General features: G+C 38.2%; 1 protein-coding gene across 9 annotated transcripts in view; it reads left to right on the forward strand.

The window, feature by feature from the left end:
- Nucleotides 1-15,539, forward strand: part of atp2b2 (ATPase plasma membrane Ca2+ transporting 2) — a 203,637-nt gene that overhangs the window by 73,160 nt on the left and 114,938 nt on the right. For all 9 annotated transcript variants that reach the window (XM_042324885.1, XM_042324883.1, XM_042324892.1 and 6 more), the window contains exon 3: nt 5,110-5,310. In XM_042324885.1, the coding sequence (XP_042180819.1) occupies nt 5,110-5,310 (201 nt within the window). The remainder of the gene's footprint in view (nt 1-5,109; nt 5,311-15,539) is intronic.

A 15,539-nucleotide genomic window follows, 5' to 3' on the forward strand; every position in this document is an offset into this window, starting at 1 on the left:
TAGTTCTATCATTATCTCTATCGCTATCTATAGTTCTGTCATTATCTCTATCTCTATCTATAGTTCTATCATTATCTCTATCACTATCTATAGTTCTATCATTATCTCTATCTCTATCTATAGTTCTATCATTATCTCTATCTCTATCTATAGTTCTATCATTATCTCTATCGCTATCTATAGTTCTGTCATTATCTCTATCTCTATCTATAGTTCTATCTCTATCTATAGTTCTATCGTTATCGCTATCTCTATCACTATCTCTATCTATAGTTCTATCATTATCACTATCTCTATCTCTATCTATAGTTCTATCTCTATCTCTATCTCTATCTATAGTTCTATCATTATCACTATCTCTATCACTATATATAGTTATATCACTATCTCTATCTCTATCTATAGTTCTATCATTATCTCTATCTATAGTTCTATCATTATCACTATCTCTATCTATAGTTCTATCATTATCTCTATCTCTATCTATAGTTCTATCTCTATCTCTATCTATAGTCCTATCATTATCACTATCTCTATCACTCTCTATAGTTATATCACTATCTCTATCACTATCTACAGTTATATCATTATCACTATCTCTATCACTATCTATAGCTCTATGATTATCTCTATCACTATCTATAGTTCTATCACTATCTCTACCACTATCTATAGTTCTATCACTATCACTATCTCTATCACTATCTATAGTTCTATCACTATCACTATCTGTATCTGTATCTCTATCTTTAGTTCTATCATTATCACTATCAATATCACTATATCTATCTATCATTGTCACTATCTCTATCACTATCTATAATTATCTCTATCACCATCTATAGTTCTATCATTATCACTATCTCTATCTATAGTTATATCATTATCACTATCTCTATCTATAGTTATATCATTATCACTATCTCTATCTATAGTTATATCATTATCTCTATCTCTATCTATAGTTATATCATTATCACTATCTCTATCTATAGTTCTATCATTATCTCTATCTCTATCTATAGTTCTATCATTGTCACTATCTCTATCTATAGTTCTATCATTATCACTATCTCTATCTATAGTTCTATCATTATCTCTATCTATAGTTCTATCATTATCTCTATCTCTATCACTATCACTATCTATAGTTCTATCATTATCTCTATCTCTATCTATAGTTCTATCATTATCTCTATCATTATCTCTATCTATAGTTCTATCATTATCTCTAACATTATCTCTATCTATAGTTCTATCATTATCAATATCTCTATCTATAGTTCTATCATTATCTCTAGTTCTATCATTATCTCTATCTCTATCTATAGTTCTATCATTATCTCTATCTCTATCTATAGTTATATCATTATCTCTATCACTATCTATAGTTCTATCATTATCTCTATCTATAGTTCTATCATTATCTCTATCTATATCTATAGTTCTATCATTATCTCTATCTCTATCTATAGTTCTATCATTATCTCTATCGCTATCTATAGTTCTGTCATTATCTCTATCTCTATCTATAGTTCTATCATTATCTCTATCACTATCTCTATCTCTATCTATAGTTCTATCATTATCTCTATCTCTATCTATAGTTCTATCATTATCTCTATCTCTATCTATAGTTCTATCATTATCTCTATCGCTATCTATAGTTCTGTCATTATCTCTATCTCTATCTATAGTTCTATCATTATCACTATCTCTATCACTATCTCTATCTATAGTTCTATCATTATCACTATCTCTATCTATAGTTCTATCTCTATCTCTATCTCTATCTATAGTTCTATCATTATCACTATCTCTATCACTATATATAGTTATATCACTATCTCTATCTCTATCTATAGTTCTATCATTATCTCTATCTATAGTTCTATCATTATCACTATCTCTATCTATAGTTCTATCATTATCTCTATCTCTATCTATAGTTCTATCTCTATCTCTATCACTATCTATAGTCCTATCATTATCACTATCTCTATCTATAGTTATATCACTATCTCTATCACTATCTACAGTTATATCAGTATCACTATCTCTATCACTATCTATAGCTCTATGATTATCTCTATCACTATCTATAGTTCTATCACTATCTCTATCACTATCTATAGTTCTATCACTATCGCTATCTCTATCACTATCTATAGTTCTATCACTATCACTATCTGTATCTCTATCTTTAGTTCTATCATTATCACTATCAATATCACTATATCTATCTATCATTGTCACTATCTCTATCACTATCTATAATTATCACTATCTCTAACACCATCTATAGTTCTATCATTATCACTATCTCTATCTATAGTTATATCATTATCACTATCTCTATCACTTTCACTCTCTATATCTCTATCTACATTACTATCATTATCTCTATCAATATCACTAGACGAGGAAGAGTGCATTTTTATTTGACCTTTATTTAACTAGGCAAGTCAGTTAAGAACAAATTCTTATTTTCAATGATGGCCTAGGAACAGTGGGTTACCTGTCTGTTCAGGGGCAGAACGACAGATTTGTACCTTGTCAGCTCGGGGTTTGAACTTGCAACCTTCCGGTTACTAGTCCAACGCTCTAACCACTAGGCTACCCTGCCGCAATATATCTATCACTATCACTTTCTCTATCACTATCCCTATCAATAGTGATATCAATATATCTATCACTATCAATATCTATATTGATAGTGATAGATATCTATATCAATATCTATATCACTATCACTCTCACTTTCTCTATCACTATTACTATCACTTTCTCTATCACTATCCCTATCAATAGTGATATCAATATATCTATCACTATCAATATCTATATTGATAGTGATAGATATCTATATCACTATCAATATCTATATCACTATCACTCTCACTTTCTCTATCACTATTACTATCACTTTCTCTATCACTATCTCTATGTCTATTACTACTGGACATGAATTCAATTGATTGGACATGATTTGGAAAGGCACACACCTGTCTATATAAAGGTACCACAGTTGACAGTGCATGTCAGAGTAAAAACCAAGCCTGGAGGTTGAAGGAATTGTCCGTAGAGCTCCATGACAGGATTGTTTTGAGGCACAGATCTGGGGAAGGGTACCAAAAAATGTCTGCAGCATTGAAGGTCCCCGAGAACAAAGTGGCCGCCATCATTTTTAAATGGAAGAAGTTTGGAACCACCAAGACTCTTCCTAGAGCTGGCCGCCCGGCCAAACTGAGCAATCAGGGGAGAATGGCCTTGGTCAGGAGGTGACCAAGAATCCGATGGTCACTCTGACAGAGCTCCAAAGTTCCTCTGTGGAGATGGGAGAACCTTCCAGAAGGACAACCATCTCTGCAGCATTCCAGCAATCAGGCCTTTATGGTAGAGTGGCCAGACGGAAGCCACTCCTCAGTAAAAGGCACATGACCGCCTGCTTGGATTTTGCCGAAAGGCACCTAAAGACTCTCAGACCATGAGAAACAAGATTCTCTGGTCTGATGCAACCAAGATTGAACTCTTTAGCCTGAATGCCAAGCGTCACATCTGGAGGAAACCTGGCACCATCTCTACGGTGAAGCATGGTGGTGGCAGCATCATGCTGTGGGGATGTTTTTCAGTGGCAGAGACTGGGAGACTAGTCAAGATCGAGGGAAAGATGAATGAAGCAAAGTACAGAGAGATCCTTGATGAAACCCTGCTCCAGAGCGCTCAGGACCTCAGACTGGGGCGAAGGTTCCCTTTCCAACAGGACAACAACTCTAAGTATACAGCCAAGACAATGCAGGTGTGGCTTCGGGACAAGTCTCTGAATGTCCTTGAGTGGCCCAGCCGGATCCCGGATTTGTGGTGGGGATATTTTTCAATGGCAGGGATTGGGAGACTAGTCGAGGGAAAGATAAACAGAGCAAAGTACAGATAGATCCTTGATGAAAACCTGTTGGAGAAGGAGAGGAGCAGGCCCTACTGATGGAGAAGGAGCAGAGCAGGCCCTACTGATGGAGAAGGAGCAGAGCAGGCCCCAATGTTGGAGAAGGAGGGGAGCAGGCCCTACTGATGGAGAAGGAGCAGAGCAGGCCCTAATGTTGGAGAAGGAGGGGAGCAGGCCCTACTGATGGAGAAGGAGAGGAGCAGGCCCTACTGTTGGAGAAGGAGGGGAGCAGGCCCTACTGATGGAGAAGGAGCGGAGCAGGCCCTACTGATGGAGAAGGAGCGGAGCAGGCCCTACTGTTGGAGAAGGAGCAGAGCAGGCCCTAATGTAGGAGTAGGAGGGGCAACGGGGAAGACCATTCAAAAATCACATGCCCTCGTAAAACTGGTTATAACTTCAGTTGTCTTTGTGATATTGACAGTATATGGGTGGTTGGTGTATGGGTGGTTGGTGTGTGGGTGGTTGGTGTGTGAGTGGTTAGTGTATGGGTGGTTGGTGTGTGAGTGGTTGGTGTGTGGGTGGTTAGTGTATGGGTGGTTGGTGTGTGGGTGGTTAGTGTATGGGTGGTTGGTGTGTGAGTGGTTGGTGTATGGGTGGTTGGTGTGTGAGTGGTTAGTGTATGGGTGGGTGGTTGGTGTGTGGGTGGTTAGTGTATGGGTGGTTGGTGTGTGAGTGGTTAGTGTATGGGTGGGTGGTTGGTGTGTGGGTGGTTAGTGTATGGGTGGTTGGTGTGTGAGTGGTTGGTGTGTGAGTGGTTGGTGTGTGGGTGGTTAGTGTATGGGTGGTTGGTGTGTGAGTGGTTGGTGTGTGAGTGGTTGGTGTGTGGGTGGTTAGTGTATGGGTGGTTGGTGTGTGAGTGGTTGGTGTGTGGGTGGGTGGTTGGTTTATGTGTGGTTGGTGTATGGGTGGTTGGTGTACGGGTGGTTGGTGTGCGGGTGGTTTGTGTGTAGAAGTGGATGGCTGGTTTGTGTGTGTTCTCTAGTAGAGTGTGTGTGGAGGAGACAGAGGAAAAAGGAAAACCAGACAGTGTATTGTCATGTGTGTATGATAATTTGTAGCTTTTTCTATGAGAGCGAGAGAGAGAGATTTGATTTTTTACATATGTAGATGTGATTTGTACAATAGTTGAATTGAATTGAATTGTTAATAATTCTCTCTCCAAACAGGCTTAACAGGAGATGCAACCGACCTAGATAAGAGGAAAGAAGTGTATGGGGAAAACCTAATACCTCCGAAGAAGCCAAAGACCTTCCTCCAGTTAGTATGGGAAGCGCTGCAGGACGTGACTCTGATCATCTTGGAGGTGGCTGCCTTGATCTCTCTGGGACTGTCCTTCTATCAGCCTCCGGGAGGGGACAGTGGAGAATGTGAGTACTGACACGCAGACGACACTTGCACACACACATACGTACTCACAGACACATATGTTAACACTAATTCAGTATGCAGGCAGACACACACACCTAAGCACGCTCCTCGAAATCTAAGGAAGATCTGGGTATGAGCCAAGGAGATCTGGGGGAGGGGGTCATCGCTGGGTATGAGCCAAGGAGATCTGGGGGAGGTAATGAAGTTTTCACCAGAGAAGTAACCTTTAGGTGAAGGCCATACATCAACTCTCTACCTGGGCTGTTGTAAGGAACACTGTGGATTAGACAGAGAGTTACAGGAAAGAAGGACAGGACATTAAGGTTGTGTCACAAATGGCATGCTATTCTCTATGTAGTGCACTACTTTTGACAAGGGCCTATAAGGAATAGGGTTCCATTTGACCAGGGCCTATAAGGAATAGGGTTCCAAGGCCCATAGGGAATAGGGTACCAGGGCCCATAGGGAATAGGGTACCATTTGACCAGGGCCCATAGGGAATAGGGTTCCATTTGACCAGGGCCCAGAGGGAATAGGGTACTATTTGACCAGGGCCTATAAGGAATAGGGTTCCATTTGACCAGGGCCCAGAGGGAATAGGGTTCCATTTGACCAGGGCCCAGAGGGAATAGGGTTCCATTTGACCAAGGCCCATAGGGAATAGGGTTCCATTTGACCAGGGCCCAGAGGGAATAGGGTTCCATTTGACCAGGGCCCAGAGGGAATAGGGTTCCATTTGACCAAGGCCCATAGGGAATAGAGTTCCATTTGACCAGGGACCATAGGGAATAGGGTTCCATTTGACCAAGGCCCATAGGGAATAGGGTTCCATTTGACCAGGGCCCAGAGGGAATAGGGTTCCATTTGACCAGGGCCCAGAGGGAATAGGGTTCCATTTGACCAAGGCCCATAGGGAATAAAGTTCCATTTGACCAGGGCCCATAGGGAATAGGGTACAATTTGACCAGGGCCCATAGGGAATAGAGTTCCATTTGACCAGGGACCATAGGGAATAGGGTTCCATTTGACCAAGGCCCAGATGGAATAGGATTCCATTTGACCAGGGCCCATAGGGAATAGGGTTCCATTTGACCAGAGACCATAGGGAATAGGGTTCCATTTGACCAGGGCCCATAGGGAATAGGGTTCCATTTGACCAGGGCCCAGAGAGAATAGGGTTCCATTTGACCAGGGCCCAGATGGAATAGGGTTCCATTTGACCAGGGCCCATAGGGAATAAGGTTCCATTTGACCAGGGCCCATAGGGAATAGGGTACAATTTGACCAGGGCCCATAGGGAATAGGGTACAATTTGACCAGGGCCCAGATGGAACAGGGTACCATTTGACCAGGGCCCAGATCCAATAGGTATGTCAGACATTTGGGCTTTACGTCTCACATGAAAAAACGTTTGACTGAATTGTTGTATTAACTTAAGTAGCTGAGCTCTGCCAGGTTCAGATCGCTTATAACAGTGACATGTTTTAGTCTTGTAAAACATGACATCTACGGTAAAAAGGGAGACAAGGTTATAACAGTAAGCTGATAAAGCATCTGCATACAATATACACACCTGAACATGGGACAGCAATATATATATATATAGTCTAGTCTGAAAACAGTAGTGAAATAAATGTTCAGAACCAGCATATTACTGCAACATTACCTTACGTTGTAGGAACGTTCAGTGTTTGCTGGGGAGAGTGTGTGTCGTCCCCCCTGAAGCAGGGCCCATCTGGTCTGTCCTCACGTGTTGTCTTGTTGTTTGTCTTGACACACAACACTGACTGACGTTGTCTATAGGTTTCAGTCAGTGACAATGTCTGTCTGCCTCTGAAGGAAGATGAATCATGTCTGTGCTCACTTCGGTCTGTGCCTCCTCTCAGACATCACAGGCGTTCGGTTTGAATTAGGTCAGTTACTGATCCCATACTGCAGCCACCCGAGTCTGCAGATTGCAGTTGCATAATAAAATAAAATCAAATTGTATTAGTCACATACACATGGTTAGCAAGATGTTAATGCAAGTGTAGCGAAATGCTTGTGCTTCTAGTTCCGACCGTGCAGTAATATCTAACACGTAATCTAACACGTTTAAACGTTTTACTCACATTGGCTGCGGTGAAGGAGAGCCCGCAAGTTTGGGTAGCGGGCAGTGTCAGTGGCACTGTATTGTCCTCAAAGTGAGCGAAGAAGTTGTTTAGTCTGTCTGGGAGCAAGACGTCGGTGTCTTCGAGACGGGGTTTCTTTTTGTAATGCGTGATTGACTGTAGACCACATACGTCTCGTGTCTGAGCCGTTGAATTGCGACTCCACTTTGTCTCTAAACTGATGCTTAGCTTGTTTGATCGCCATGCAAAGGGAATAGCGACACTGTTTGTATTCGGTCATGTTTCCGGTCGCCTTTCCATGACTAAAAGCAGTGGTTTGCGCTTTCAGTGTTGTGAGAATGCTGCCATCAATCCACAGTTGGTTGGGGAAGGTTTTAATAGTCACCGTGGGTATAACATGACTGATGCACTTCCTAATAAATTCGCTCACCGAGTCAGCGTATACATCAATGTTGTTGTCTGAGGCTATCCGGAACATATCCCAGTCCACGTGATCGAAGCAATCTTGAAGCGTGGAATCCGATTGGTCGGTCCAGCGTTGAACAGACCTGAGCACAAGCGTTTCCTGTTTTAGTTTCTGTCTATAGGCTGGGAGCAACAAAATGGAGTCGTGGTCATTTGCCGAAAGGAGGGAGGGCTTTGTATGCGTCATGGAAATTAGAGTAGCAATGATCCAGAATGCTGTCAGCCCGGGTCGCCATTAGATACGCTGATAGAATTTAGGGAGCCTTGTTTTCAGATTAGCTTTGTTAAAATCTCCAGCTACAATAAATGCAGTTTATCAAATCAAAGTTGATTTGTCACGTGCGCCGAATACAACAGGTGTTGTCGACCTTACAGTGAAATGCTGACTTACTCTAACCAATAGTGCAACCAATAGTGCAACTCTAACCAATAGTGCAAAAAGGTGTTAGGTGAACAATAGGTAAGTAAAGAAATAAAAACAACAGTAAAAAGACAGACTATATACAGTAGAGAGGCTATATACAGTAGAGAGGCTATATACAGTAGAGTGGCTATATTCAGTAGAGAGGCTATATACAGTAGAGAGGCTATATACGGTAGAGAGGCTATATACGGTAGAGAGTCTATATACAGTAGAGGCTATATACAGTAGAGGCTATATACAGTAGAGAGGCTATATTCAGTAGAGAGGCTATATACAGTAGAGAGGCTATATACAGTAGAGGCTATATACAGTAGAGAGGCTATATACAGTAGAGAGGCTATATACAGTAGAGAGGCTATATTCAGTAGAGAGGCTATATACAGTAGGGAGCCTACACACAGTAGAGAGGCCATATACAGTAGAGAGCCTACACACAGTAGAGAGGCTATATACAGTAGAGAGGCTATATACAGTAGAGAGGTTATATACAGTAGAGAGGCTATATACAGTAGAGAGGCTATATACAGTAGAGATGCTATATACAGTAGAGAGGCTATATACAGTAGAGAGGCTATATACAGTAGAGAGGTTATATACAGTAGAGAGGCTATATACAGTAGAGAGGCTATATACAGTAGAGAGGTTATATACAGACACCGGTTAGTCGGGCTGATTAACCGGTGACCAATGAAGTTCTTTCAGAGCCGCCGAGGTGTCTGCTTGGGGATGGATATACACGGCTGTGATTATAATCGAAGAGAATTTCCTTGGTAGATAATGCGGTCGGCATTTCATTGTAAGGGATTCTAGGTCAGGTGAACAAATGGACTTGAGTTCCTGTATGTTGTTATGATCACACCACGACTCGTTAATCATAAGGCATACACCCCCGGCCCTCTTCTTACCAGAAAGATGTTTGTTTCTGTCGGCGCAATGCGTGAAGAAACCGGGTGGCTGTACCGACTCTGACAACAAACAGATCTGGGACCAGGCTAGAGGATGAAGACAGTACAAACAGATCTGGGACCAGGCTAGAGGATGAAGACAGTACAAACAGATCTGGGACCAGGCTAGAGGATGAAGACAGTACAAACAGATCTGGGACTAGGCTAGAGGATGAAGACAGCAGAAACAGATCTGGGACCAGGCTAGAGGATGAAGACAGTACAAACAGGCTAGAGACAACCTGACTTTACAGTAGATGGGACATTAACCTGTTCCCCTCTCAAAACATGCAGGGCTTGACATTAACCTGTTACCCTCTCAGAACATGCAGGGCTTGACATTAACCTGTTCCCCTCTCAAAACATGCAGGGCTTGACATTAACCTGTTACCCTCTCAAAACATGCAGGGCTTGACATTAACCTGTTACCCTCTCAAAACATGCAGGGCTTGACATTAACCTGTTCCCCTCTCAAAACATGCAGGGCTTGACATCAACCTGTTACCCTCTCAAAACATGCAGGGCTTGACATTAACCTGTTACCCTCTCAAAACATGCAGAGCTTGACATTAACCTGTTCCCCTCTCAAAACATGCAGGGCTTGACATTAACCTGTTACCCTCTCAAAACATGCAGGGCTTGACATTAACCTGTTCCCCTCTCAAAACATGCAGGGCTTGACATCAACCTGTTACCCTCTCAAAACATGCAGGGCTTGACATTAACCTGTTACCCTCTCAAAACATGCAGAGCTTGACATTAACCTGTTCCCCTCTCAAAACATGCAGGGCTTGACATTAACCTGTTACCCTCTCAAAACATGCAGGGCTTGACATCAACCTGTTACCCTCTCAAAACATGCAGGGCTTGACATTAACCTGTTACCCTCTCAAAACATGCAGAGCTTGACATTAACCTGTTCCCCTCTCAAAACATGCAGGGCTTGACATTAACCTGTTCCCCTCTCAAAACATGCAGGGCTTGACATTAACCTGTTCCCCTCTCAAAACATGCAGAGCTTGACATTAACCTGTTCCCCTCTCAAAACATGCAGGGCTTGACATTAACCTGTTACCCTCTCAAAACATGCAGGGCTTGACATTAACCTGTTCCCCTCTCAAAACATGCAGAGCTTGACATTAACCTGTTCCCCTCTCAAAACATGCAGGGCTTGACATTAACCTGTTACCCTCTCAGAACATGCAGGGCTTGACATTAACCTGTTACCCTCTCATTGTAGAATAAGGTTGTAACATAACGAAATGTGGAAAAAGTCAAGGGGTCTGTATACTTTCCGAATGCACTGTATATACAGAAATACAGTGATGTAACACTATATATACACACACATAAATATATATATAGACTGTACTACTACACTGTATATATTTATATTCCGGTCTCCGACATTGCACTTCTGATATTTCTTAATTTCTTTATTTTTCTGGATTATGTGTAAATTGTGTTTGGTATTTATATGTTTCATTGCTAAATATTACTGTACTGTTGGAGCTAGAAACACAAGCATTAGATATTACTGTACTGTTGGAGCTAGAAACACAAGCATTATATATTACTGTACTGTTAACTAGAAACACAAGCATTATATATTACTGTACTGTTGGAGCTAGAAACACAAGCATTATATATTACTGTACTGATGGAGCTAGAAACACAAGCATTAGATATTACTGTACTGTTGGAGCTAGAAACACAAGCATTATATATTACTGTACTGTTGGAGCTAGAAACACAAGCATTAGATATTACTGTACTGTTGGAGCTAGAAACACAAGCATTATATATTACTGTACTGTTAACTAGAAACACAAGCATTAGATATTACTGTACTGTTAACTAGAAACACAAGCATTATATATTACTGTACTGTTGGAGCTAGAAACACAATCATTATATATTACTGTACTGTTAACTAGAAACACAAGCATTATATATTACTGTACTGTTGGAGCTATAAACACAAGCATTATATATTACTGTACTGTTGGAGCTAGAAACACAAGCATTATATATTACTGTACTGTTGGAGCTAGAAACACAAGCATTAGATATTACTGTACTGTTGGAGCTAGAAACACAAGCATTATATATTACTGTACTGTTGGAGCTAGAAACACAAGCATTAGATATTACTGTACTGTTGGAGCTAGAAACACAAGCATTAGATATTACTGTACTGTTAACTAGAAACACAAGCATTAGATATTACTGTACTGTTGGAGCTAGAAACACAAGCATTAGATATTACTGTACTGTTAACTAGAAACACAAGCATTAGATATTACTGTACTGATGGAGCTAGAAACACAAGCATTATATATTACTGTACTGTTGGAGCTAGAAACACAATCATTATATATTACTGTACTGTTGGAGCTAGAAACACAATCACTATATATTACTGTACTGTTGGAGCTAGAAACACAAGCACTATATATTACTGTACTGATGGAGCTAGACACACAATCATTATATATTACTGTTGGAGCTAGAAACACAATCATTATATATTACTGTACTGTTAACTAGAAACACAAACATTATATATTACTGTACTGTTAACTAGAAACACAAGCATTATATATTACTGTACTGTTGGAGCTATAAACACAAGCATTATATATTACTGTACTGTTGGAGCTATAAACACAAGCATTATATATTACTGTACTGTTAACTAGAAACACAAGCATTATATATTACTGTACTGTTGGAGCTAGAAACACAAGCATTATATATTACTGTACTGATGGAGCTAGAAACACAATCATTATATATTACTGTACTGATGGAGCTATAAACACAATATTATATATTACTGTACTGATGGAGCTATAAACACAATATTATATATTACTGTACTGTTGGAGCTAGAAACACAAGCATTATATATTACTGTACTGATGGAGCTAGAAACATTATATATTACTGTACTGATGGAGCTAGAAACACAAGCATTATATATTACTGTACTGTTGGAGCTAGAAACACAAGCATTATATATTACTGTACTGTTGGAGCTAGAAACACAAGCATTATATATTACTGTACTGTTGGAGCTAGAAACACAAGCATTATATATTACTGTACTGATGGAGCTATAAACACAAGCATTATATATTACTGTACTGTTAACTAGAAACACAAGCATTATATATTACTGTACTGATGGAGCTAGAAACACAAGCATTATATATTACTGTACTGTTAACTAGAAACACAAGCATTATATATTACTGTACTGTTAACTAGAAACACAAGCATTATATATTACTGTACTGTTGGAGCTAGAAACACAAGCATTATATATTACTGTACTGTTAACTAGAAACACAAGCATTATATATTACTGTACTGTTAACTAGAAACACAAGCATTAGATATTACTGTACTGTTAACTAGAAACACAAGCATTAGATATTACTGTACTGTTGGAGCTAGAAACACAAGCATTAGATATTACTGTACTGATGGAGCTAGAAACACAAGCATTATATATTACTGTACTGTTGGAGCTAGAAACACAAGCATTATATATTACTGTACTTGGAGCTAGAAACACAAGCATTATATATTACTGTACTGTTGGAGCTAGAAACACAATATTATATATTACTGTACTGTTGGATCTAGAAACACAATATTATATATTACTGTACTGTTGGAGCTAGAAACACAATATTATATATTACTGTACTGTTAACTAGAAACACAAGCATTATATATTACTGTACTGTTGGAGCTAGAAACACAAACATTATATATTACTGTACTGATGGAGCTAGAAACACAAACATTATATATTACTGTACTGTTGGAGCTAGAAACACAAGCATTATATATTACTGTACTGTTAACTAGAAACACAAGCATTATATATTACTGTACTGATGGAGCTAGAAACACAAGCATTAGATATTACTGTACTGTTAATTAGAAACACAAGCATTATATATTACTGTACTGATGGAGCTAGAAACACAAGCATTAGATATTACTGTACTGTTAACTAGAAACACAAGCATTAGATATTACTGTACTGTTAACTAGAAACACAAGCATTATATATTACTGTACTGTTGGAGCTAGAAACACAAGCATTATATATTACTGTACTGTTAACTAGAAACACAAGCATTATATATTACTGTACTGTTAACTAGAAACACAAGCATTAGATATTACTGTACTGTTAACTAGAAACACAAGCATTATATATTACTGTACTGTTAACTAGAAACACAAGCATTATATATTACTGTACTGTTAACTAGAAACACAAGCATTATATATTACTGTACTGTTAACTAGAAACACAAGCATTATATATTACTGTACTGTTAACTAGAAACACAAGCATTATATATTACTGTACTGTTAACTAGAAACACAAGCATTATATATTACTGTACTGTTAACTAGAAACACAAGCATTATATATTACTGTACTGTTAACTAGAAACACAAGCATTATATATTACTGTACTGTTAACTAGAAACACAAGCATTATATATTACTGTACTGTTAACTAGAAACACAAGCATTATATATTACTGTACTGTTAACTAGAAACACAAGCATTATATATTACTGTACTGTTAACTAGAAACACAAGCATTATATATTACTGTACTGTTAACTAGAAACACAAGCATTAGATATTACTGTACTGTTAACTAGAAACACAAGCATTAGATATTACTGTACTGATGGAGCTAGAAACACAAGCATTAGATATTACTGTACTGTTAACTAGAAACACAAGCATTATATATTACTGTACTGATGGAGCTAGAAACACAAGCATTATATATTACTGTACTGATGGAGCTAGAAACACAAGCATTATATATTACTGTACTGTTGGAGCTAGAAACACAATATTATATATTACTGTACTGTTGGAGCTAGAAACACAAGCATTAGATATTACTGTACTGTTGGAGCTAGAAACACAAGCATTATATATTACTGTACTGTTAACTAGAAACACAAGCATTATATATTACTGTACTGTTGGAGCTAGAAACACAAGCATTAGATATTACTGTACTGTTGGAGCTAGAAACACAAGCATTATATATTACTGTACTGTTGGAGCTAGAAACACAAGCATTAGATATTACTGTACTGTTAACTAGAAACACAAGCATTAGATATTACTGTACTGTTGGAGCTAGAAACACAAGCATTAGATATTACTGTACTGTTGGAGCTAGAAACACAAGCATTATATATTACTGTACTGATGGAGCTAGAAACACAAGCATTATATATTACTGTACTGTTAACTAGAAACACAAGCATTATATATTACTGTACTGTTAACTAGAAACACAAGCATTATATATTACTGTACTGTTAACTAGAAACACAAGCATTATATATTACTGTACTGTTAACTAGAAACACAAGCATTATATATTACTGTACTGTTAACTAGAAACACAAGCATTATATATTACTGTACTGTTAACTAGAAACACAAGCATTATATATTACTGTACTGTTAACTAGAAACACAAGCATTATATATTACTGTACTGTTAACTAGAAACACAAGCATTATATATTACTGTACTGTTAACTAGAAACACAAGCATTATATATTACTGTACTGTTAACTAGAAACACAAGCATTATATATTACTGTACTGTTAACTAGAAACACAAGCATTATATATTACTGTACTGTTAACTAGAAACACAAGCATTATATATTACTGTACTGTTAACTAGAAACACAAGCATTATATATTACTGTACTGTTAACTAGAAACACAAGCATTATATATTACTGTACTGTTAACTAGAAACACAAGCATTATATATTACTGTACTGTTAACTAGAAACACAAGCATTATATATTACTGTACTATAAACACAAGCATTATATATTTAACTAGAAACACAAGCATTATATATTACTGTACTGTTAACTAGAAACACAAGCATTATATATTACTGTACTGTTAACTAGAAACACAAGCATTATATATTACTGTACTGTTAACTAGAAACACAAGCATTATATATTACTGTACTGTTGGAGCTATAAACACAAGCATTATATATTACTGTACTGTTGGAGCTATAAACACAAGCATTATATATTACTGTACTGTTGGAGCTAGAAACACAAGCATTAGATATTACTGTACTGTTGGAGATAGAAACACAAGCATTAGGTATTACTGTACTGTTAACTAGAAACACAAGCATTATATATTACTGTACTGTTGGAGCTAGAAACACAAGCAT

Source organism: Oncorhynchus tshawytscha, linkage group LG07, assembly GCF_018296145.1.
Source record: "Oncorhynchus tshawytscha isolate Ot180627B linkage group LG07, Otsh_v2.0, whole genome shotgun sequence".
NCBI classification, from domain to species: Eukaryota; Metazoa; Chordata; class Actinopteri; order Salmoniformes; family Salmonidae; genus Oncorhynchus; species Oncorhynchus tshawytscha.